The sequence below is a fragment of the Coenobita brevimanus genome, chromosome 61 (genome assembly GCF_032717465.1).
Source record: "Coenobita brevimanus isolate Jiangsu-jjx chromosome 61, ASM3271746v2, whole genome shotgun sequence".
Classification (NCBI taxonomy): Eukaryota; Metazoa; Arthropoda; class Malacostraca; order Decapoda; family Coenobitidae; genus Coenobita; species Coenobita brevimanus.
In genome coordinates, this window is record NC_137014.1 from 6,713,367 (window position 1) to 6,739,806 (window position 26,440).

General features: G+C 42.2%; 1 protein-coding gene across 1 annotated transcript; it reads right to left on the bottom strand.

Annotated features, from left to right (window-relative positions):
• Positions 1-277: 277 nt before the first annotated feature.
• Positions 278-10,828, bottom strand: LOC145403588 (uncharacterized). Its single transcript, XM_080275264.1, has 6 exons — positions 10,739-10,828; positions 10,201-10,262; positions 5,482-6,183; positions 4,825-5,337; positions 1,747-1,875; positions 278-758 (listed from the first exon to the last, which is right to left on the bottom strand). The coding sequence occupies exons 1-6, from the start codon at positions 10,826-10,828 to the stop codon at positions 278-280; spliced, it is 1,977 nt and encodes a 658-aa protein (XP_080131390.1).
• Positions 10,829-26,440: the final 15,612 nt, after the last annotated feature.

Below are 26,440 nucleotides of genomic sequence, written 5' to 3' on the forward strand. Positions count from 1 at the left end.
CTAAACCCCTTGACTACGAGAGATTCCCGTAAGTTTACAAAAATTGTCCTGCTGTGGCAAGACCAAACACAAAAGACATCTGCATACAGAGCGTTAACTTCAAAATAGCCTAAGCAATCCATCTAGTGAAGCCCTGCAACATAAGGAAGCGATAATGACTTTAGAGAAGTAAATTAAAAGCGATAAGATGCCACACGGGAAGGAAGACAATCAACATCAACTAAACTACATCACTGGCATTACATCCACCCGAGAGAAGAGGACGCTTTTTGACACATCATCTGTCATAACATGGATTCTCCACGCTCAGCCCCGCCCCGCCCCGCGCCGCTTCTTTACCCCGCCTCCCTCCCCGCCCCTTCTCTTGCCCCAGCACCGCCTTTACGATTCCCTTGGACGAGGAGACCGCCCTCAGACGCCTGGTTTGCTTTGAATCATTTAATTCCTCTTCCAATATAACCACCTCGTCATCTTGTAGGTTGACCTTCCTTTTCCGTCTTCTTTTCCTCGTCTCCTCTTCATTGTCCTCCTCCTCCTCCTCGTCATCCTCCTCCTCCTCCTCTTCTTCCTCGTCCTCCTCATCGATTTCTTCCTCCTCCTCCACCAGCTCCTCCTCAAGTATGACCTCCTGGCCTGGGATGTGCTGAACCCGTTTCCTTGAGGGTGCGACCAGACAGCGACGGTCATGGTAAATGTCATCGTGTACGTTTCCGTCTATCATCCCTCCAGCAACAGCCATCACCGCTTCGCTGTCGTACCTGGTCGAGCGGAAATAAAGCGAAGTGTAAGAAAAAGAAGAAAAAAAAGCGATTACACACACACACACACACACACACACACACACACACACACACGCACACACACACACACACACACACACACACACACACACGCACGCACGCACGCACGCGCGCGCGAGCAAGGTAATTAACTACTCTGAGGCCCCAGATTAACATCAATATATATCCATTATTAATCGACGGATTTAAATAAAACACCGTACCAGGTACTTTCAACTTCATTTTGTGTCAGTCATGCACTGCAAAGAGAAGATCATTAACATTTGAACTTAAAGAATTATATGCCGGAAATTAAATACTGCCCTCTGACACAGTGCGGTGCTGACTGGGCATCAGTTGGTCAACTACACTGATCCAGTGAACATACCCTGCCCGATACCTGACAGCGAATGCCTATATTATCTTAAATTACCTTAAGAATTTTTCCTACATGTAGGAACAGCTTCAGGAAAAAGAATCTGAAAACATGCCTCGCACACTGATTAGCTAAAAGGAAGACATTATGAGGGACAATGCAGTCTTCCTCGGTGAATAAAAATTGCACCGAATATCCGCTATTGTAGAACACAACATTTAATTATTCTTAATCACCGAATGAGACAGTTTCAAAAACTCGCTGCGAATGTTGATAAATAGTGGTATAATAAAATAAGTAGCAAATTCCATTTCAGTCGATTCATTAATAACGGAAACATTTTACTTACTCTGGAGCCTCAGAGTGGTGAATCACCAGGCAGTGAATCAGTACGATTATATATTTTTCTCAAATGAGGAATGTAAGTAATGTTGGTAATAAAGTAACATGAAACACGTTATGTCCCACGGCTATACATCACAAACATTGCCCTCGTCCTTTTCTCACCAAATAAATGCTCTAGGTAGAATCCAAAAAGAGAAAAAGAACATAAAAAAAAAAGTATGAACACAGTGTTCAGTAACTACCAACCTAAGGAATGTGCCACCACGTCCCCCACCGGTGACTGTCACCGCCGCCACCACGCCGTTGCTGCCACCACTCTCCTCGCCCCCGTTCCCTCGCCGCCCGCATTTACCAGGTGCCAGCGCCTGTGTGAACCTGGGACATAAAACAGATGGTTCATGAAGCGCCACCTAGTATACTGCTTCTATTCATGACAGTTTCCTTACTGTATTACAGTATAAGGATTGTCTGTAGATTAGACTAGTAATTGCAACTCTTGTACCACACTGAGAAAACAAACGAACTCCTCAAAAGAATATACATTTGATAGGAGAGGTGCTTCGGGCCTTTGTGCTAGGACCAGTTACATGACCTTGTCTTAAATTACCGGTACTTAAAACTGACGCCCAACCTAACTTCTCCTAACCCTACTCGATTTCAACTGAAATATTCTTCAATATGTTGTTGTGTTTCCAGCTCATCTAGACATGAACCCGGTGCAGAGCAGGCTACAACTGTCCTTCTGCAGCCCATCATTCTTCTTTTAAAAGATACGAAGAGACTTGACGAACTTTTATTCTGGTATAACTAGATAGTAGAGCCTCCCAGGTTTATCGGTACCATGACAAAAACGCGTCACTCGGGCACCTTGGATGTGTAAAGGGTAATAAATATAAACATAGGCAACGCTACGCTGTTGCAACCTTCCACATGACCAAGAACATAATCCTACTTCCCTGCTCACCTAACCAAGCGCATAACGCCCTCACTCCTCCCCCATCTTTTATTTTAAAGGTGGGCGTAAGGAGAACGCCTTGAAGACCTATAACACTTCAGATTCCTTGTGTAGGTCGCATTGAAATCTCTGGGAAAATTATTTTTTTTAATATTTCATTATTTTCAAAGACACTACTTAAGACACAGCATTCTACCTATAAAAGGCACCAGTTCACTGTAAAACACATAACTATGTTGAATTTCATTATTCTGTAGTGATTACTTTCTGAGTTCTGGCCCGGAAACGAAATCTCTTTGCCCGGCCAGCCGCCATGCCACCCTGACGCCCTGCCTTCCAGCTTTACAAACGGACACCTGTTGATCACAGTGATAACAACACCCTCCACTAACTTTGTCAAGTATAGGGTAAAAATGATAAATTTAATAACAGATTTTTTTTCTCTCTATGAAACTTCACCTAACTACTACGATAATTTGTTTAGTCTATTCTTGCACGCTTATCGGCTTAATGACTTCTCGAGTGGAGGGTGTAAAGCTTTTAATAATCTCAGTCCATACAAGATCCTACTCAAAGGTGAGTCAAACTTTCGGGATAAACAAAAAATAAAGTACGATATCACCATAGCGAAAGATTAAGTTATTATAATGTTGTTTGAAGGTAGGTATGGAGGAACGCGGTGATTAAAAGGGTAGGCAACTCCTGGTGTAGACTAATACAAACATTTACCCTGTATGTAATATATTCTTACCAATTTCTGTGTCCATAGTCCTGCTTTGTCACGGCCCTGCTTTATTCAGTAAAACAGAATAAGGCATATAGACAATAATGCATATACAAAGATAAGTCATTAAAACAGATCCACAATAGGAGCAGAGGTTCGGAGACTTCCTCCTAGCTTCCTTTGAATCATTTCGTTTCGTTTTGTTTCGTTTTTAAAGACTCCAACACACCTGCATGCATCGGCCTTGGTCACCTAATGGCGGCCCTCCATGCTACGCGATCTCTGGCTGCTTCCCTCTTCAGTCCCTTATCCTTGAGGTCACGCTCAATGACTTCATCAAAGGTCTTTTTCGGTCTACCTCTCGCAACCCTACCCCTAACGTTAACACTTCTCACTTTCTGTACCCAGTTATCATCGCCCATCCTCTCCACATACCCAAACCATCTCAATCTACCTCTTCTCATCACAACACCAAAACACTTCAGCCCCATCCTACCTTAACTCTTCCATCGTAAACCTAGTCCCCCAGGCCTCGCACTCAGGAACGCATTGCACATCCATTTAATCATTGACAGTTCTGAACGTTTGAGCCTGGGAATATCCTCTTCCTTTGCTGCCCAGGTCTCACTACCATACAGCATGACACTCCTAACACGTGCCACATACAAAGATCCTTCAGCGCGCGAGAGAGAGCCCTCTTAATGTCAGGAGAGGCAACAGCTCCCTGAACTTCTTCCAACAACTCCTCAGTCTAGCCACAGAGCTAGCTCCAGCCCCATCTCCAGCACATAACCACATAACATGTCTCCCAAATAACAAAACTCTTCCACTCACACAAGATAGGCCTACTCTCCAGCAATATCAATCCTTTTACGCCTGACAAAATCCACATGCTCGCCCCGACACATCGCACACATGAAATCAGCATAATCTCGCAGTCTACCTTTAATACCACTACATCTCTTATGCATCCACTTATCACAAACACTGCACAAGATGGAATTACTTCTCACGCCATTGTGGCAAACTGCACATGGCCACTCTCCCTCATCTTTGACAGTACCGCCACCAGCCCTAGATACGATCACTTTTGTTTTATCTGCCTTTACTCTTCAGTCCTTGTACTCCATACCATCTCCCCACTTCCTAAGTCTTTCCTCCACCTCCCTTTCATTCTCTGCAGTCAACACCAAAACATCAGCATACAACATCTCCCACAGGAGTCCATATCTGAATCCTCGTGAGAGGGCCTCAAGTACCACGACAAACAATAAGGGGCTCAAGGCTGACACTGATGCACACCAAAATTCACGGAAAACTCATCACTCAAATCTCCATTCACCTGTACCAGGGTACGAGTACCCACATACATAGCCATAACAACCTTAACCAGCCACTCCTCAATCCCAAGCTTTCTCATTGTCCACTTCACCCTCTCTCTAGGGACTTATGTGTCGCTGGCTCTAAAAATGTTACAGTAATAACAATATTACAATTGGAAACAGCGGTTAAAAAGTATAAATTTAAAAGTAGTACTGAAAAGGAAACTAGAGTTAACAGTTGCATCGAATACAATTTGGCATTGTTTCTCAGACTTGCTACCTATAAATTCTGAAGGATAGATGGGAAGGGACAAAAAAATCACCTGTGAGAGTAGATGACGCTGGGTCGCCTGGACGGGAGGTGGTGTGGGCGAGCATGGCGCAGAGGCGTTGGGTGTGCGTTGCGGCAGAGTCTGACCAGTAGCAGCAATAGCAGCGACAGAAGGATGAACACACACATGCACGCCACCCCTAAATACACTACTACACCCACGTCACCACCCCGTCCACCCATTGGACCCCTCGCATGCCCACTCCTCTGCGTCAGTACCTTCTCAAGGTAGAATATTTCCCGAGAGATCTCCAGTAACGTGGTGTTAGCTCGGGCTAGGGCCCGCAACCGTGATTCAGCTTGTGGGTTTCTAGCGACATCTAGGCTAACATTAACCATGAAAGCAGTGTCACAAAAGACAGCAGGCACCGATACATCTTCGTAACCAACTGACAGACGCGCTGACAGTGATGCCTTCAGGAAGGTGACGAAGGCTGCCATACGTTGTTTAATCACTGAACAATTGCCGTCCAGCACCAACACAAACCATCGGTATCGAGGGGGACTGAGAGGGGGCTCGATCCCTCCAGGTGTTGGACCCTCCCCATCATGTTCTTCACTTTCACTCACAATTTCCTCCTCCTGGTCTTCCCACTCTGTCCCCCCATCCTCCTCTTCCTCCCCTCCTTCAGCCTGGGCCGCCACATGCATAATTTCAACGGTGTAGCTGGGGCTGGGGGGTGGGGTGGGGACTGTAATAGTAGAGCTGTGGGGTGGCGTTGTGTGTGAATCAGCCTGGTGGTGCTGCAGGATGGAGATGGCCAGCAGTAGATCACCTGCTTCTTCGCCCCGCCTAGCCAGTTCCTCTTCTAAGGCTCCTAAATCCACCCCAGGCCCCCTCATAACCGAGCTGGAGGGCTTTTCATTCGGGTTGGTGCTTGGATCATGACTCCCCGTAATCTGTACATGTTCCCCAGTTCCCTGCCCCACTCCCTGCCATTCTCTAGGTGTGGTCAGAGATGGGTCCTGAGGCCAAAGGGAGAGGGACTCCGTAGTGGTCGCATGCATGATTTGCCCTGGAGGTCGTAGGGTTCCACCAGAGTCTCTTGGTGGTGTCCCTCGTAGCGCTAGATCCTTGTGATTGGTAGGTGGGACCTGAGTCGATGTCATGGCAGCTGGGGATGGATGGGCAAGGGGAGCCGATGTAGGAGCCGTGACGGGACTAAGGGGTACGGGTGGTGGCGAGGCCTGTAGGGGCGGAGCAGCAGAGGGGTGTGGGGGCACTGGACCACTGCTCTCCTCGCCACTATCTGGTACACGAGGGCCCCAGTATCGGACGGGGTGTGATGTGCGGTGTAACAGGCGAGGGGCCTCCATCAACATCGTAGTAACAGCTGCCGCTTCCACCCACCTGCCTGCAGGTCATAACAACTCGTCAATATCATATCACATTTTAGTAAGATTAATGCCCACTCTCTCTCTCTCTCTCTCTCTCTCTCTCTCTCTCTCTCCAATATCTCATGACAAAATATGAATTACCATCACGTGAGCAACGTTTATGCATGTTGACATAGTCGGACTTTTTTTTAAGTATACTGTACTGCGTTAACTTAAATCATACAGTTATGGAGTAACTTTAGAGACAATGTAACTCATCACTGAGATTCCCTTTTTACTCCAGTCTCTGATCGTAGCAATATACTGCTATGATATAGGCTACTCATAACTGACACTGAGAGAAGATTCATTCCGTCTTCAATAAAAGCGGAATATTGCATCACATACGGTGGCTGGCGTGTCTCATTCATCATATGTGAGCTGAATTAAAGGGAATAAATCGTCACCCGAGCCGCGTCTTCCATGGCCAAGCAGTTTTCCATCCGTCCCAAGATTTATTACGCCGTAAATTTTTACTTGAAAAGGAGATATTACTGAAAATCTTAAATCTGACACCATCCACTCCAATTTCCCACAGCTTGCTCTGGCTCAACCACTTCCGGCCGAATATCTTGCTGCAAATATTACTACCTGAGTAAAATAAGGGTTTGGATGTCAAAGGGATTAGGATTTAAAATGAGTATATTTTCAGACTGTGGGCTCGGCTAGCACGTCCTCAAAACTTACCTAAAACGAAAATGCAAATAGGAAGAATGGCGAAAAGGAAATATATGTAGATGAACTTATATAAATGAGGAGACGTGGTAGGGCAAGAGGTAATTGGACGGATGCGATACACAAGTGTGCGAGAAAGCAGAGTATGTAAATAAAGGAAGATGAAGAAAGGGAACTGGATCTAAGTAGATGGATGACATATACGTTGCACTGAGTACATGGCAAGGACTGGCATCTCTTCAACATTGCAATCGAGCGAAGGACTCGATCGTATTGGTGCGTTGTACAGGAAACAAATCTTTAGACAAACTTATAGACTGATTTGCTTTTGAAGTTGAGCTACGGTTTCGAAACCACGAATGAGTTGTGCATGATCCTGAGCCTGATTTAACTGGGTATACTGCATGGTAGTTCTTCTACTGTTGTGTTTTTGGTACCTAGTGGATCCTACGTAATTCCCATGTAGTGTGCGATGATGATGATGATGATGATATACTCGTAATAGCCTATACACAATTGTGTAAGTCCTCTTAACTAACAGGTTTTTAAAAGAATAGAGAAATAAATCAAGTAAGTACCACACAGTAGGCTACATGGACTCTTATTACTACCTGAGTAAAATAAGGGTTTGAATGTCAAAGGGATTAGGATTTAAAATGAGTATATTTTCAGACTGTGGGCTCGGCTAGCACGTCCTCAAAACTTACCTAAAACGAAAATGCAAATAGAAAGAATGGCGAAAAGGAAATATATGTAGATGAACTTATATAAATGAGGAGACGTGGTAGGGCAAGAGGTAATTGGACGGATGCGATACACAAGTGTGCGAGAAAGCAGAGTATGTAAATAAAGGAAGATGAAGAAAGGGAACTGGATCTAAGTAGATGGATGACATATACGTTGCACTGAGTACATGGCAAGGACTGGCATCTCTTCAACATTGCAATCGAGCGAAGGACTCGATCGTATTGGTGTGTTGTACAGGAAACAAATCTTTAGACAAACTTATAGACTGATTTGCTTTTGAAGTTGAGCTACGGTTTCGAAACCACGAATGAGTTGTGCATGATCCTGAGCCTGATTTAACTGGGTATACTGCATGGTAGTTCTTCTACTGTTGTGTTTTTGGTACCTAGTGGATCCTACGTAATTCCCATGTAGTGTGCGATGATGATGATGATGATGATATACTCGTAATAGCCTATACACAATTGTGTAAGTCCTCTTAACTAACAGGTTTTTAAAAGAATAGAGAAATAAATCAAGTAAGTACCACACAGTAGGCTACATGGACTCTTATCTCTTTCTGAGAAAATACAAGTATTATATGACACCTGAAACATCTGCCACTGAAACGAGTGTCAAAGGTCATGTGGTATTTATATATTGTCAGAGCAGTAGCGTAGCTAATGCAGGGAGGGAGAATTTAGTGGACCAATTTTACAGTAAGCAGTGAATTCAGGTGTAGTCAGACCGTCGGGTTAAGCCATGTTTATGATGACAGGTCATGTCAGGAATGAGATGAGGCAGAAGATTGTAGTGAGGTGTGATCACTAATGTGTTGTGACGTTCTGTATGGCAGAAATCATTGGCTACATCACAGAGTGAGGAGGGAGTTCGTTTAATGAGACACTTGTAATGCAGCAGCGATCATCATTAAGAAATATGACCTCTCCATATCAAGTGACGTTGTAAACAAAGAAATGACTAGGATAATTGTGATATATATATATATATATATATATATATATATATATATATATATATATATATATTCTTTCCTTGTCCTTCTGCCTATGGGTAACTTTACACTCCCTCTTCCGCCTTTCTTTCCTTCATTCTTTCCTCTTCCTTCTGCCTGTGGATGACTCTACACTTGAGTGACAAGCCAAATGGTTTCCTGTACACCAGGAAACCATTTACTACGCTGGGTGGTGACTATATAACCAAATTTTGGCGCCTGGTGGTTTAGTGGGTAATTATTGCGCTCCAATCGGATTGAGCCGGTGAAGGTTTATATCCAAAGGGTGGTTGGGGTTGATTGCTCATATAATGCCACTCAGGGATGAATGAGGCTGGTCACTCTCATCTTAAATGTGAGGACCAAATGCCTAGCCCCGGGCTCCTACGCTCCTCATGGGGCAATGTAGGACTGGATGATGGATGGATATATATATACATATATATATATATATATATATATATATATATATATATATATATATATATATATATATATATATATATATATATATATAAGCTAGCTAGAAAAATGAAAAGGGGAATACCAAGGGTTCATCTGTTTTTCAAGACATCTTCCGGTATTCTCTTAAAATGTCTTAAAAGAAAATCGGTATTCCACTTTTCCTTTTTCGTAGCAGCTTATGCTCCATATTTTATAGCACACAAGTTTGTGATTTATTCTTCATGCATATATATGACCTTCTCTTTAAAAAAAATTCTGGCTGCGCCCCTGATTAAGACTGACAGAGAAACAATAACAGCTTCTAATATTCAAAGGACACAAAAACTGTTACATAATTAAAATTCTTCTTCTTCTTCCACAACTTTGCCAATATTTTAATGGGATTGCTGTTTCTGACTAGTCGTCACCGTTCTCTGTGTCACAGTGCATCCCCCGCTATATTCTCCCTTATATCTCGCTGTATACAGTCCACCACCGTCTCCTCGGCCGACCCCTTCTCCGTCTACCCTCCACTTCCGTGCCCATCATAGTCCTCATTCCTTCTCATTATATGTTACATAATAAAAGAACAGATTTAATTATACCATATAGATCAACAGGGCGACAATACGGGTAAGAGCTAAAGTAGTGTTTGGATGTAAAAAAATGAATGACTGAGGAGCCAGTACTGGTAATGTGCTGAACCAACTTTGCTCATTTAGGGGCATGACTTTTTTCTGTATCTATCAAAACCTTCAGCAAGGGGAATCTAGTTTTTATTTTAGTCATACTAAGATCAAGCGACCTTATTCGGCTTTGGACAGTCTTTTCATGTTGGCGAAGACAGATAGAACCTTACTTAGCCCCTTTAATACAGAGGCCTTTCCCACCTTTGGTTCCTTCTTCCTCACATAAAAAAAAATAAAAAAAAAATAAAGATATCTCTAAGAAATAAGAAAACCCAAAAATATGGTATTTAATTCATGTGTTAAAATAAATTTAAATTACATAGGCATGCCAGACACTTATTTCCGCCAGAATGTAGTGGTGGTTGTGATAAACTGAGGAGAAATTATTTTATTGCGAGGAAAGGACTTTCTGGTGACCTAGATGCTAAATGGCTGGGCTTACCAAGGGACACAGTGGAGGCAGCAACTAGGAGGACGGCAGGCAGGGTTGGCATACTCGCTTTTCTGCAAGAGAAATAGGCATCATTAATATCAGAAAATACTCTTCATAGATAACAAAATACGGAAGGAAAGAGTTCATTTGCTTGTTCCACAATTCTATGTTGTCTTGTAATGAACGTTCCTTTGCATGATTTCGGTAAACAGAAGAGCACATACTAATAACCAGAACTTTCTGCAAATTTACTGTACATGCATAGGTTATCCTGTGAGAATTATTCCCCCATGACTTGTAATAACGATGATGCACACCCACACACACCCACACCCACACCCACACCCACACACACACACACTCACACACACACACACACACACACACACACACACACACACACACACACACACACACACACACACACACACACACACACACACACACACGCACACCATAAAGTTATGAAACAAGAACATCATCCACCACTAGTGCACTGAATCAGCATAACTCAACCATCATAACCAACGGCAAACAAAACCTTCACCTGACACATCTCTAAGAAGGAATGGGTCTTGACATAGCCTAGGAGATTCTCATTCAGGCCATTCATGTCTTTCAGATCGTTGGCATCCATTTAGGCTCAGCCAGGTAATCATAGTTCTCTTCAGCACCATTCAGATCCAGTTAGATTAATTCAGGTCCAGTGTTGTCCAATCCGGCCCATTGAGTTAGTTGGGTTCAATCAGTTCATTCTTAATCATTCAAACTGTTGGATCAGTTACCGTCTGTTCATATTCAGTCAGGTTCATTTAGGTCTGTTCAGGTTCAGTTAGGTGCACTGAGTTGGAGCTAGACCATTTCATGTCATTCAGAATCATCAGAACTATTCAGGTTGCTTAAATCCATAAGGGTTCTGTCAGGTTTTTCAGGTCTCAGGTATATTCGGTGCTTTTATATCCATTCAGGCCCCACAAAGAGAATTCATATTGTTTTTTTTTTCCAAGCCTGGAAAATCCATCCAAGTTCAGTCACTTCAGGTTAGGACCACGCATTTGCTGTTTGGTCATCTGAAGTCCAGTCACATCAACACAGGTCAGCTTTGAGTCAGTCTATTCACTCCGTCAAATTTCAATAATGGCCCGACCAAAGTAGATTAACGGAGGACGATTTCTGACATGTTAGATCTTTCAAGTCGATCCATATTTATCAACCCTAGTAAAGATTAATTCAAGTCATGCTTTTCTTATAACTGCGCGTGCAGATAATCCTACTTGATGCAATCATTTTGAGACATGACCCTTGAGGTTTTTTGGTACTGGGTGAGACGAGCGAATGGATTGGATTAGTAGTAAATGATGAAGGTATCTGGGGAAGTATATGATGTGGAGATGGTTATTATAAGATGGCCGGTAGGTACAAATCAGAGATGTGCTAGGAAAGAAAGAATAGAGGCATAATTATGGTGAGCGGAAAGGACTAGCGTGGATGGGTTGAGTTAAATTTATGATGATTGGTGGGACAAGGCTGTATGACGAAGATGGGCGTTGTATGGGTGGCGGAATTGGAAAATAAAAGAGATTTCTCTTAAAACTTCAAAGAGAGTAACGTAGAAAAAAGGCAGGGTCGATGGTTAGGGATGGGCGCTAACTGTAGTGGGTGGTGGGGTGCGGTGGGATAAGCACTAGAGGCTATCACTGTATGAATATGTTGGTAATGGAAACAGATTCTAAGTGTGTGTGTGTGTGTGTGTGTGTGTGTGTGTGTGTGTGTGTGTGTGTGTGTGTGTGTGTTGTAAAAGGGTTAGGGGTATAAAATGGTTAAGAGAACAGTAAGAGGAATAAGAGGCGATGTTGGTGACAGGTAAGCTTCCTATAAAACTGGGCATTATTGGTTTACCAGTTTGCTAAGGGACAGAATAATTATCTTTTTTTTTCTAAGTAGGGGAACAAGACTAACAAGAAATAAGTATGCACGCGCTGTTCTTAATATACATTGAGCCTCACGACGCAGGTAATACACTGCTCACTGAATTATAGTAGCAATAATACGATGGGATAATAAAACTAAGGATTAAAGTAGTTTATATCCTTCACAATCAGAGTTTTCACCATGACATTTTTTTTATACATTTTTTTTTGGGGGGTGGGGTGGGGGTGAGAGAGGTAATAAGTTACGTTTAACCGTGTTTTGCAAGGTAATCTGTGTTGCGAATCCAGTGAATATCTAAAACCAAGGAATCCAAAATAAATTCAAGGTATTCGCAGACATTTTAACTTAACCGAACCATAAACAGACGAAAGCTTTTACGAGTCCTTTGTGTTTATGACGTATGGTGCAGATATTCGAGGATTTGTATAATTTCTTGGCACATTTGATTGTTTGCGAAAATGATATTCTGGAGATGATTAATGAGTGAAAAGATAAAATTGCATTAGAATTTTATCGCACGGTAACTGTACCTATCCTATTTACTTCAGGTATTGACTTGAGCGATGAAAATAGTTTTTTTAATTAGAAACTATATAAACAAGAGAGGGTATGAGGTTTAGTTGTCCGATGGATGACACCGAACAGCCCTAAGCATCACAAATGACAAGATGGTAAATAGAAAGATGCCAAAAAGAGGGATGGTTCATTATTATGCGTACATTAAGGGAGATAGTGGTGAAGTAAAAGCAACGTTGGACTTGGAACTGGGTGATCAAGGATCTGATCTCGGCTGTTGCAAGGAAGAGTTTCAGGAAATGAATCTGACACCACATGTTCCCTGTTCTTCCACAACAACCTGCAATACCTCTCTAGAGTTTCTGAAGCTAATATACTGTCCACATTAAATTAATGGTGCGGACTGTGGAAATAACTGCCAAAGCAAATTCTTAGAGGTCATTTATCAGCTGGTGTGAATTAGGTTAACTTGTTAACTAGTTTCCGGTGTCGGATGAGTAAAAAAAAAAAAAAAGTATCAGTAATCGGTAAAGTTGGTAAGGCCCTATCATGTCCAAGTTCTTACAGAAGATTATACTGTGAACTAGTGTAAGTACTGTACGCTGACTGCTCATCTCTTACACTAGAGATCGTCTGTTATTATGCTCTTAGCTTTATTGTTTATAATTATTGTTACCTAAACTAAACAAGGCAGTTAATCGCTATGGACGTGCTGGAGGAGCACACCTTTACTTGGTGGCACCGATATAACCGGGTGACTCTGCTCCCTGGTTATGCAAACCTCCCTCAAATATTTTCCTCTCCCCCGAAAAGAGGATGATGGACGGTATGAGGAGGGTAATTTAAAGCTGCAGTCCACTGGATTCACAGTTAGTTGAGCCTGGGGTTATAATTACTACTGTAACTGCCACAATTAGGACGGTTGCAAAACAGACACCTCCTTTTCAAAACTATGTTTATTAAATTAAAATAGATTATTGTTTACCGACAGTTACAAGGGGTGTTAAGGCCAATATAGATTAAGATCTGAGAAATAAAGTTCTATAACCTCCACCTTCCTGCTTCTTCCTTCTACCGCGCACATTTGATCCTGTGACAGCTGACCACAGCAAAAGACGTCCAAACATTTATCAAGATAATTTGGTAACACTCCGTCTGGCTCTCCCATATTCCTATTCTCTTAATCAGCTTTGCATACCACTTTACGTTTCCCTGTATGACTGAACAACCTAAAGGATTAATGCTTCGCTTGAAATATGCGCTGTATTGGAGGGAAATTAAACACAATACACGAGTAAGATTATCGAATATTGCGGACTAACGCTAAGAGACAAGGTGTTGTTGTTGTTGATCAAACCTTGTCTGTTCAGCCGAAAAGACCCATCAACCACAGGCAAGCAACCCCCCCTTTCAGGATTATCCCGTGCAGTAAACCCATGTTCCCTTGCGCGGTGGGAAACTGTGGAGGTTTGGTTCCTGGGTAAATGCCGCATTAGCGTTTCCACTCAGTTAACAGGGGCACCATAAAAGGCTCCACTTCTCCCCGTGATCTGGTTATATGGTTATCACCCAGCGCTGAAAACAGTTTTCCTGGATTACAGGAAACGATTAGAATCGTTGTTCAGTGTCGAGCCAACTCAGATGGAAAGCAGATTATTAAAAAGTTACAGGAAGGTAATGGAGAAATGGGAAGAGAGGAGGGTAGACACAGAATGATAAAGGTGAAGGAAGAAGTAGGCAGCACTACATTAATTGTGTGAATGATGGTTCGCTACACTTACCAACAAAGAAGGGGTGTACATGAAGGGAGGCAAACTTGGGAAATGGGATGGGTAAAAGATATGAATAAAATTACACAAGTAGTATCAAGATAATGATAATAATAATAATAATAATAATAATAGCCGACGTATATTATAAAAGAAGGAAGCTACTGAGATTCAAGGAGACACCTGGATGCAAATAATGGAGGCAAAGAAATACTGAAATAGACAGGAGCACATCACATTTATATAAAGATTAACAACAAAACAAAGCGCAGAAATACGAAGAGGAAAAATTGGGGAAAAGGGAGAAGAAAACTGCAAGAATTCTAAGAGCAACGAAGAGAGAGAGAGAGAGAGAGAGAGAGAGAGAGGGGGGGGGGGAAGCCACATCCCAGGACACGAGTGAGATCATTTCCTTCCCATTGTGTGCCGCTCACAGACGGGAAATTAAAACCGCCCCGCCTCACGTTTCATTTTACCAGCTTTATTGAGACAGCTTTCTTCCCCCATTATGATGATAATAATAATTATAATAATAATAATAATAATATAATAATAATAGTAGTAGTAGTAGTAGCAGTAGTAGTAGTAATAGTAGTAGTAGTAGCAACAGTTAGTAGTTAGTAATAGTAGTAGTAGTAGTAGTGGTAGTAGTAGTAGTCATAATAATAATAATTATTATTATTATTATTATTATTATAAAAGTACTCTTGTGGTAGGTGGGGGCGCTCACCATCCACTCACTCAATGTAGTGCTGCTCTCGGGTGTCTGCCCTGTCATCTCCTCCATCCTTCTTTCCTTCCATCTTCTTCTATCTTTCTTTCCTTCATTCATTCCTTGTCCTTCTGCCTACGGGTGACTTTACACTCCCTCTTCTGTCTTTCATTCCTTCATTCTTTCCTCTTTCTTCTGCCTATGGGTGACTCTACACTGAGTGACAAGCCAAATGGTTTCCTGTACACCAGGAAACTATTTACTATGCTGGGTGGTAACCATATAACCAAATTTTGGCGCCTGGTGGTTTAGTGGGTAATTATTGTGTTCCAATCGGATTGAGCCGGTGAAGGTTTATATCCAAGGGATGGTTGGGGTTTATTGCTCACGTAATGCCACTCAGGGATGAGTGAGGCTGGTCACTCTCATCTTAAATGTCAGGACCAACTGCCTAGCCCCGGGCTCCTACGCTCCTCATGGGGCAACGTAGGATTGGATAATGGATGGATGGATGGATGGATGGATAAAAGTACTAATAATAACGAAAGAAATGCTGTTGAAAACATGTTAAAGCTTCTCTGGGCAGTATTAGCAAACATAATAAAATAATAATAATAATAATAATAATAATAATCCATCCATCCATCCATCATCCAATTCTAAGTTGCCCCATGAGGAGCGTAGAAGCCCGGGGCTAGACAATTTGGTCCTGACATTTAAGATGAGAGTGCCCAGCCTCACTCATCCCTGAGTGGCATTACATGAGCAATAACCCCAAGCATCCCTTGGATATAAACCTTCACAGGCTCAATCCGACTGGAACACAATAATTACCCACTAAACCACCAGGTGCCATAATTTGGTTATATGGTTACCACCCAGCGTAGTAAATGGTTTCCTGGTGCACAGGAAACCATTAGGCTTGTCACTCAGTGTAGAATCACCCACAGGCAGAAGGAAGAGGAAAGAATGAAGGAAAGAAAGACAAAAGAGGGAGTGTAAAGTCACCCGTAGGCAGAAGGAAGAGGAAAGAATGAAGTAAAGAAAGACAAAAGAGGAAGGAAGGAATGGAGAGGGGAGAGGAAAGGGCAGACACCCGAGAGCAGCACTACATCGAGTGAATGGATGGTGAGCGCCCCCACCTACCACAAATAATAATAATAATAATAATAAAGTAGGAAATGTATCTGAAAGCAGACGGTTTTTAAAGCTAATTTGGAAAGAAAAGATCACGTTAGTTATAATATGTTTACCCTTATCGATTTCCTAAGGATCACTGAGCCAGAAAAATTTTATGAGTTTAAAGATAGAGGCGAGGAAGTTGTGTGACCTCCGACTCCCTTCCCCAGCTGGAGGAAGAGAAATAAGTTGTAACACAATAAGAAAAATGATAAATATTGCTTTCAACGTGCATCATTAGTCTTCAAAGTTTGCTGCATTAAAACAAAAAAGTATGGTAAATCATCCTTATTTCTCATAATAATGCCAACATAAAGCTTTTTTTTACGTAACCTGGTATAAATCCGAAAAAAATGGTACCGGTGTGTCGTCTGATTGTCTGATTGCCTTCCATTGATATATCGGGAGGGGCAAGGTGCACTGAGGAATATTTTAAGATTTTAGGAAACTTATATCGAAAATTAGGAATGTTCGGGGGGCGTTTTCTTATTAGTACTGGAAAAAATGGCGGATTCTGAGGTAATTAGTAGCAAGATTCTTAACCTCCAATATACATATGCTACCGTATGATATTTGCCTGGAAAGGGCCAGAAATGTCCTAAATATGGTATGGGACAGAAATATAAGAGATTGAACAATGTGATGAAGCAGGTAAAAGGCGGGTTTTTTTAGTTAAAATGAAATCCGTCCATGCAGCACGATAACGTGGTGGACTGAAGAGGTGAAACAGGCTGTGGCACAAAAGAAGAAAGCATACAATGAATGGATGAGAAATAGGGGCGTGGAAGAAGTTGAGAGGCTGAAGAGAGAGTTATATGTAGAAAGAAAGAGAGAGGTGAAAAGATTAGTAAGAGAGAGTAAGAAGAGAGTGGATGAGGAATTTGGTAGGAATTTGAGTGTAAAGTGGAGGGACTGTAAGAAAATGTTCTGGAAAGAGGTGAAAAGAGTAAGACAGGGTGGAAGTGAAGTTAGCAGGGGAGTGACAGATAAAAATGGTAGATTACTAGTGGAGAAGGGAGAAATAGTGAGCAGATAGAGAGAACACTTTAAGGAATTGTTGAACGTAGAGGATGGAAGTAATGCGAGTATAAGTGGCCGGGGAATGGCTGGGAGAAGGAGGGAGGTGAGAAGACAGGAAGAAATCAGTAGGATAGAAGTTGTGGAAGCAATGAAGAAAGTTAAATCTGGGAAAGCCCCAGGAATTGATGGAGTGTGTGGTGAAATGCAGAAGCATGGGGGAGAGATAGTAGTAGAATGGTTGTGGAAGATGTGCAGATTAGCCTGGGAGGAAGGTAGAGTCCCGGAGGATTGGAAGTCAGGTATAATTATTCCCTTGTACAAAGGAAAAGGGGGAAAAGAAGTGTGTGGTAATCATAGGGGCATTTGTCTTCTTAGTATAACAGGAAAAGTGTATGGTAGGATACTTATTGACAGAGTTAGAGAAAGAACAGAGAAATTAGTTGGAGAAGAACAGGGAGGCTTTAGGAAGGGAAGAGGTTGTGTAGATCAGATATTCATTCTTAGATCTTTAGTGGAAAAGTTTCTAGAGAAGGGAAAGAAGTTGTATGCGGCTTTCATGGATTTGGAGAAAGCATATGACAGGGTGGATAGACAAGGATTGTGGAAAGTGTTAAGAATATGGAGTAGATGGGAAGTTGTTGAATGCTGTGAAGAGTATGTACGATGGTGCGAAGGCTGCAGTGCGTGTGGATGGTGAACTAAGTGAATTTTTCTCTTTGAAAGTTGGTTTGAAACAGGGATGTGTCATGTCTCCATGGTTGTTCAATCTGTACATGGATGGGGTAATAAAAGAGGTACAAGGTAGGGCAGTGGATGTTGGAGTGGCCCTGGTGAGAGAGGATAGTGTTTGGAAACTCCCTGTACTGTTGTTTGCAGATGATACTGTGTTGTTGAGTGAAGACGAAGGGGAGCTGCAAGGCTTGGTGGATGAGTTTGGGAGAGTGTGTAAGAAACGGAATCTGAAGGTGAATGTAGGGAAGAGTAAAGTGATGGTCTTTGAGAGAGGTGAAGTCAGTGAATGTACAGCGAGGTTGGATGGTGAGGAATTGGAAAATGTGAGTACGTTTAAGTACTTGGGTAGTGTGATGAGTAAGGATTGAGGTTTGGAGGGTGAAGTGCTTGAAAGGGTACAGCAGGGAAGAAAGGTTGCTGGTTCTTTGAAAGCAGTGATAAGAAACAGGGAAGTGAGCATGGAAGTGAAAAAGTTACTACATGACAGTATTGTGATACCAACTCTAACGTACGGAAGTGAAGCTTGGACGTTGTTGGAAGGACACAAGTCAAGAGTGAGAGCAGTGGAAATGAGTTATTTAAGAGGAGCCTGTGGAGTCACATGGAGAGATAGGCTGACGAATGAGGATATAAAGGAACGTTGTGGTGTTGATGTGGATGTGATAGGGAGCGTTATGAGGAACACACTGAGGTGGTTTGGCCATGTGGAGAGGATGGAGGGTGAAAGACTGATGAAGAGAGTGTATGTGAGTGAGGTGGAGGGGGGAAGAGGGAGGGGGAGGCCGAGGATGAGATGGAGGGATGGGGTGGAGAGGTATATGAGAGAGGGGGGTGTGAGTTGGGAGCAGGGTAGTGAAATGGCGGGGGACAGGGCGACTTGGAGGCGATTTGTTTGTGGCCACCCCAAACGGGATTGAGGCGTCTGGCAATAGATAGATAGATAGATAGATTTTTTTCTTCCAACTACTAATATTTTTGCTCAGAGGAAACTTTTCTTTCTCGTAAATGAAAGGAGAAAAAGGCAACTGTTGCCTCCTTTAGTGAAACAACTATTTTGGCCAGCTCCATGCTGCCCTTATTGTTCGTTGAGCTTTCTTTCTTTCTTGTTCAATTGTGGCAGGCATTTTTACCCTTCAGAATTAGCCGATTTCTATCAAACTTGGAGACAATGACCAGCCTATGACTTAGTTGTGTTCGGAAGGTTTTGGTTGCTAGGCAACTCTTCTCTGCCTATCAACGGCCGAAAGCCCTTTTTATTTGTACTTTTACGTTTTGAGCTGTAGAAGCATTACTAATGAGCGTCGTAAGCTCTGACTTCTTTAGGTGTAATCTTAAAGTCATTCCATATCGGAAGTGTGCCAACCCTTTTTCACCTTCCTCCTCTGGTTTTCGAGTGGCAACCCTGCGAAGATTGGCCTTAGTGTCCCTCCCATGCTTGTTTAATTGTGGCAGGCACTTTTACCCTTCAGAATTAACCTGTTCCGACCAAACTTGGACACAATGACCAGCCTATGACCTAGTTGTGTCTGCAAGGTTATGGCTGCTAGGCAACTACTCGTTGCCTAGCAAAGGCCGAAAACCCACTTTTTTCGTACTTTTACGTTTTGAGCTGTAGAAGCATTACAAATGTATAGAGGAAACTCTGACTTCTTTAGGCATAATCCTGAGGTAATTTCCTATCCGAAGCATGTCATCCATTTTTTCCTTTCTCCTCTAGTTTTCAAGAGCCAACCCTGCGATGATTGGTCTCAGCGTCCATAGCAGCCAGTACCGGTTTTCAAAAATGTCCCCCTAGTTCTCCAGTGACTAGATGGAATTGACTAGTACTATAACTTTCTATTGTACACCTATGTCCTATATTGGTCAGGTCATGGGTCAAAGGTCATCAAATGCAAAAACGATGAAAGTGGCTAAAATCATGACTATGCTCGCGTGAAATGCTAAGGCTCCGATAATTATTAAATCAGGGCCATGATTCTAAGGTGGAATGTTGAACAGGAGTACCTCCATACAAGAATGACATTTAATGTCGAAACTCACTTCCAGTCGCTGGCAGCACCACCTAGAAGTTGTACCTCTGGTGGGCCATTCTGCAAATATCAAGTTCCCTAGCTCCACAGTGGGTTGATGGAATCGAATGAAACTTTGCATGCTTGTAGACATTAATGAGTACTACAAGTTGTGCTCCGTACATGCATGACCTATATCCTCCAGGTCAGGAGTCAAAGGTCATAAAGTGCAGAAAATATGAAAAGCGCTAAAATTATGACCTTCCTCGCGCGAAATGCTAAGGCTCTGAAGATTAATAAGCCAGGGCCATGATTCTTGGGTGGCATGTTGCACTCGAGCACCTCCATACAGAAATGCCTTTTAGTGTCGAAACTCACTTCCGGTCACAGACAAGGCTTGGTGCGCTTAGAGCTTGTCATCGTCGCCCTCCACTTTGTTTTTTTTTAATTTTTGGAAGACATGGGAAGACATTAATTAAAGCTGAGAAGAGACTTCTCACAGCGAAGGAGTGTAGAGGCTGAATTGTGAGAGCCTGAGCATTGTGCAGTGAAAGTGGTGAGAAGTTTTTAATAGATGAATGGAATACTCAAACAGGCGATACAATATCCCCACCTTACTGATGTAAGGTGGGGGTACACGCCATGAGGCGCTTAGCAAGGGGGATCTCCCCTGCAGCTTACTCTAATGAGCCGCTGGCGGGTTATTCACTATTTTTTCTCAGATGCAAGACCAGAGCACATTACAGGTTACCCCGGTTACCTTCATTATTCATGGTACTCATGTCATCTACCAACCCAAGAAAACTGGATAGGCACACGAGTCCAATGGAGGCAGCTGTCCTCGCAAGGATTCGAACTCCAGTGTTATCGAGTAGGCACTTCTCATCAAGCAACACTAAATACTCGTCTACCGCGGCAATACAGTAGATGAAGTTTTGTTACCTATGACAGAATAATAGCATACTCCTCACAGACCACTACAGAATTATGTTGATAGGTGTGCACGTCCCTTAACGACTAATCTAAAGGATATAACTGGGAGGGACTCAAGGAAGGGAAGTGGAGATTCCAGAACCTCCTCTCGTTCATCATTGAACCCATAGCCTTTATTGATCTCAGTGACGACTGTGCTGTTAACAGGTATAAATATATTTTAAGAGAGAGAGAGAGAGAGGAATTGACATAATTTTCTGCAAAGCTTTCTTTTTCTGTATAGTGGTGAGAAAAAGATGCATCGCACTCTAAAAGTTCTTTCTTTCTTCCCTTGCTTTATTCCCTCCACATTTTCATATATTCATTCCCCTGTTCGTTTACATCTCTCTTTCAACGTTCTCTTCTCCAGTAGCATCGCCTTACACTCCTTCATCATCATGACTGTCACTAATATTGCTCCTGCTAGATCATAAATGGATATGGAAATTATTCACAAATGTCCCTTTCATACCATGCCTAATTTTTACAACCGGTGTTTCGCCTAAATACCTGCCATAATTTCCTTCAGTAACATTATTTATATATTGTTTTCTTCTTCGGGGTCATATGTGGCAGCAGAGGGTAATCACGAATTTCTCGTTCGTGAGCAAGCTTACCATTAAAGCCTTGATGCTTTGCACTAAAGTATCTGTTTTGGTGCTCCTCCTCATCTTCCTCCTCGTCATCACACCCATCATCATCATTATATTTTTTCCTCATCAGGAACTATAAATGGCTCTGGGCAGTATTCACGTGCCAGCCTAGTTTTCATAATTGACTTTTTTCACAAATTAGCTTCAGGAATAGTGTAATTAGGTCGAGTGGACGAGAATTCCAGGGAAGCCCTTTCTGCTGTTGAGGCTAACGATGGATAATTACCATATTCAAACTCCTCCACTGTCTGCCGTCACAAAGAGGGGAGGAAGGAAGAGCGCGTTCAGGAAGGGGAAATGAGGAGGTAACAGCGGCAAGGCAGAATGGACAAGGAAAATAGGAAAGAGAAGAGGAAAAAGGTTTGGGTGAAGGGAAAATAAAGACACGGGGCACATGGAGAAGAAAAGGGGCAGATGGGACATGGGAAAGAAGAAAAAAAAGGTAAAGAGGGGATTAGGTGAGGATAAAAGAGTTTAAAAAAAAAAAAGGAAGAAAGAGAAAAGGAGTGAGGGAGAAGGGACGTGGGGATGCAGAATAAGGCAAAGAAGATTAGAAAGAGTTAGAACAGAGAAGATCATGAGACACAGAGAAGAGGAGAAGGATAAGAAGCACAGAATTTCAGAAAAGACACTCTACTGAGGGGGGGGGGGAAGGAAGAAGGGCAAAAGATGAGTGAAGGAGAGAAGACATCGGGATATATTAAAAGTGGAAGAAAAATGTTTGGGTGAGACTTAAGGGAGGTAAAAACCGGGGTAAGGGAAAAAAAGAAAGAGGGAGAAGAGACATGGGTAATTTGGAAAGCGAAGAGGCAACGAGTCTTTGCTAGGGAAAAAGGAGAAAAGAGAAGGGATGAGGGAGAAGAGACATGGGAAAATGAAAAGCAAGGAAGCAGAAGACAAGAGAAAAGAGCAGAAGTAGGAGAAGAAAAGGGATTTTTGTTAGGAGAAAACGATAAAAGACAAAATCTAATGGGCAAGGGAACGTGACAAGGGGAAGAGAGAGGAGGCAAGGGAAAGAATGGAGAAGGGAAGAGACAAGACAATAAATGAAGAAGCAGAAAAAGGGGCGAAGCAACAAGAAAACGGGTGAGTAAAAGAGAAAACGGACATAAAATGTAAAAAACAAAATATTATTGGAAAACTGAAAAAAAAGTGAAGCCAAATAAACAAGGGAAGGGTTATTTAATAATATACACATGAATAAATATCTATTAATGGATAATAGAAAGCAAAAGAAAAAGAAAGAAGTAACAGTAAGTTGGCAGGTAAAAGAAGGATAGAGAAGATGATAAAACGAAGGTATAAAAAGAAAATATATTTCGAATCAGGAGAGCAGTTAAAGGAAGGGTAGGAAACGGAAGAAAATGGTGGAGGGAGACTAAAAAAAAAATGAGGCTAGGTCAAAGAGAAGGAAAAACTTAGTGATATGACGAAATAAAAAAAAAAGACAGGAAGTGTAGATGAAATGGGAACATAAAAATAAAAGTAAACGAGTTGAGGAAAGGGAAGAAGCGAGTGTAGAATGGAAAATTTGGAATCATGGGAGGGTTGAAGACAGGTACGAAATGTGAGTAGAAATTAAGAGAAAAACAAATCTGAACATGGAAAGGGAAGACAAAAAAAGAAAATGGCCATAAACATTAAATAGTTGCAAGAACGAAACACATTCAAACAGAAAAAGGAAAACTAGAGCGGCACTCAGTGGAGCGCATCTCTCCAACAAAGGCAACGTAATTTCCAAACCAGTCTTCATAATGGGTTAGGTTTTCTCATCACTGATTAGGGTTTTGCAAAAAGTATTTTCCGGATCCAGAATCTGTAACACAATCCGGATCTGTCCCAAAATTAATCGATTGCTCCCTGGGACATGGGCTATCTAACCACCAAAATCCGTCTAAATCTCTCCTTTAGTCTCTGAGTAATCCGGCTAACAGGCAAACAAACTAACAAACAAATCAACAAACCGGGGTGAAAACATACTCTCCTTGTCAGAGAAAATGATAGGCCTCTGGTGGGCATGACAAGAATCTGTTAATCAGGTACACCCAGGAAACGGCTACACTGTCAAAAGACCATGAGGATAAACAAGGAAGCAAAGGAGAAAAGCAAAACACTTGGAAAGCACTATAACCCTAAACGTAAAATGAGACTGTCAGTTGGCGAATATATATATATATATATATATATATATATATATATATATATATATATATATATATATATATATATATATATATATATATATATATATATATATATATACTGTATATAGATAGATAGATGGATAGATAGATATAGATATAGAGATATATATATTAACACAAAATCACTGAAAATGAAAGTAGCATATAAAACGATTTTTTTTTTTTCTACGAAAAGAAAACCGAACCCAGCAATAGATAAGAAATCCGCGAAAATGCAAGGGTAAAAAGAGGGACCGAACACACGCATAAAGAAAGAAACGACAGGTCAGCAAAGTTTGAGGAGGAAGGGGAAGAGGAAAGGGAAGAGGAAGAAGAGAAGGAGGGAGAGGCCACAGAGGCCGGAAGGGGAAGGAATTCTTGTTCTTTTCTTTACCCGGGTCAATGGTTCCCTGAGGGTCTGAGGGACGGAGGGGAGGGAGTGTGTTAATTGCTAGAGAGAATAGGAGTATGAGAGGGATGGGAGGAGGGGAGAGAGAGAAAGAGGGAGTAAGTCGATAGTGCGAAGAGAGAGGAGGAAAAAGACTGTGGAGGAAGAAAGAGCAGAGAACAGGAGAGGAAAATCTTTGGCAGGAGATAGCAAACAAAGAAGGCATGGATGGCGACTGAAATATAACCGTAAGGGGGGAGAAAGTCGATAGAGCAAAAAGAGGTGACTGTGGAAGAAGGTGAGCGAAGTGAAGAAGGCTAGGATGTGAGAGTAGGTAAAGGAAGAGGGCAGTATAGACGAGTGATGTGGGAGGGGAGGAGAGAAAAGGAAAAATAATGTATGGGACGAAGGAAGTCAACAGGATGAGGAGATGAGAAGAGAATGCAAGAGTGTTCGAGAGAAGAAAGAATTGTGACATGACATGGTAAAAGGAAAGAGGGTAGTATTATCGAGTACGATAATGGAAGGAATAAGGAATGAATGGAGGAAAAGGAAAGGAACAGGACGAGGGAAGGAGGGGCTGGATACTGAAGAGGGTATGAAAGGAGAGGAAGGAGTTGTGGTGCAGGAGATGGCAAGGAAAGGAAGAAGGAAGGGAAGGAGGAAGTCGATAGTGCAAGGAGAGGAAGAGGAAACGGTGAGAGAGGAGGAGAAAGAGTTGTGGCAAGAGAAGGCGAGTGAAGTGAGGGAATCTGTGCTATGAAAGGAGTCTGGGGGAGATTGAGCGGAAAGAGAGAGGAAAGAGCTGAGTGGGGAGGAGACGATTAAGAGAATTCAGTGAAGAAAAAAATGAAAAAGAAAGGAAAATGAATGAAAGAAAAGACAGAAGGACGCGCTGCTTCAAGAGAAAGTGATCAGAATGTATTCGTCATGTAAAGCATGAGGATAACTGAAGTAGGTCTTTTGGTTCACATTAGGTAGCTCCTGTCTACCAGTATGATGAGTGATACGATGACAACAGCAGAGAAGAAATCTAACCCTCTTCTGCCAAACCCTCTTTTTTTATTATTATTATTTTATTTGCGTGTCCGACTCTGGGCAAAGGCTCAGGGCCTATTTCTTGGGGATAGTGGCCTATCCCAAGGCCCAGTAGTCCTCCTATATCTCCACATGTCACCACTTCGGCGCTAACACCCACCATCCATAATGAATACAAGCTAGGGCTGTCTCATACAGGACTGGTGTACTGGTATTAGCGGGGGTACTTTTACATGTCGGCGGGTCATCTGGTAGATCAGGAAAGTCTGTTTTTTAGGAAATTCAGATCCTAAAACCGTTCCCTGCCCCAGCCGGGATTCGATCCTGGCTCCATTAGGACTGCAAGCCGCCTCTCTACCGATTCAACCACCGCCTCCGACCGAAAATGTCAGGAATAATTTGGAACACCGTACAGAATGAAAAACTATACCCCTTTTTCCTTAATTTGGCTAGGAACTTCGTCCATTTACATTTTTTTTTTTTTCACGTACATGGCTGGCAGATAAAAGCAATCCTACGGCTCTACATTCTTTCTATAGCACTGCTTCGTAACTACCATCATTATAGAGTCCTAATCTATTGCCACAACTAAGCATTCAAGATGGAGATGGCAGTACTGGGCCAAGTTAGAGTAACCGAGCACACCATAAAAGTTTTGTAGGGAAGCAACGAAAGGGAAAAGTCTGACCGAATCGTATCCAGCAGCAGTTCTGCTCTTGATGTTTGGGAACGAATTTTATACCCAAACATACCTATTTGTATGCCTCTTGATCTTCATCCTAAAATTTACCATCGAACTAGGAGATACCATGGTTTCTGGCCTGTCTCTCTCAATCTGGAGGTGAAACCAAAGCTCCATTTTTCATGAAGACCCACAGAGTTGGTCACGAAACAACGTACGCTGGAACACCCGGCTTGCGAGATTTCAGTTTCACAGTCAACAACTAGGGAAATTCTCTTAAACTTAACACATTCCCTACCATTCATGTAATTATGAATTTTCTGAAAGCAATGTAGACTATTTTCTAAAATGTGTGGCAGCTCAGTGTCTGAGATTATAGGTAGAGGTTTGGTATTCAGGTTAACCAGGGAAACATGCATGAACGAGGAATATTATATATATATATATATAACATCGTACGGTAC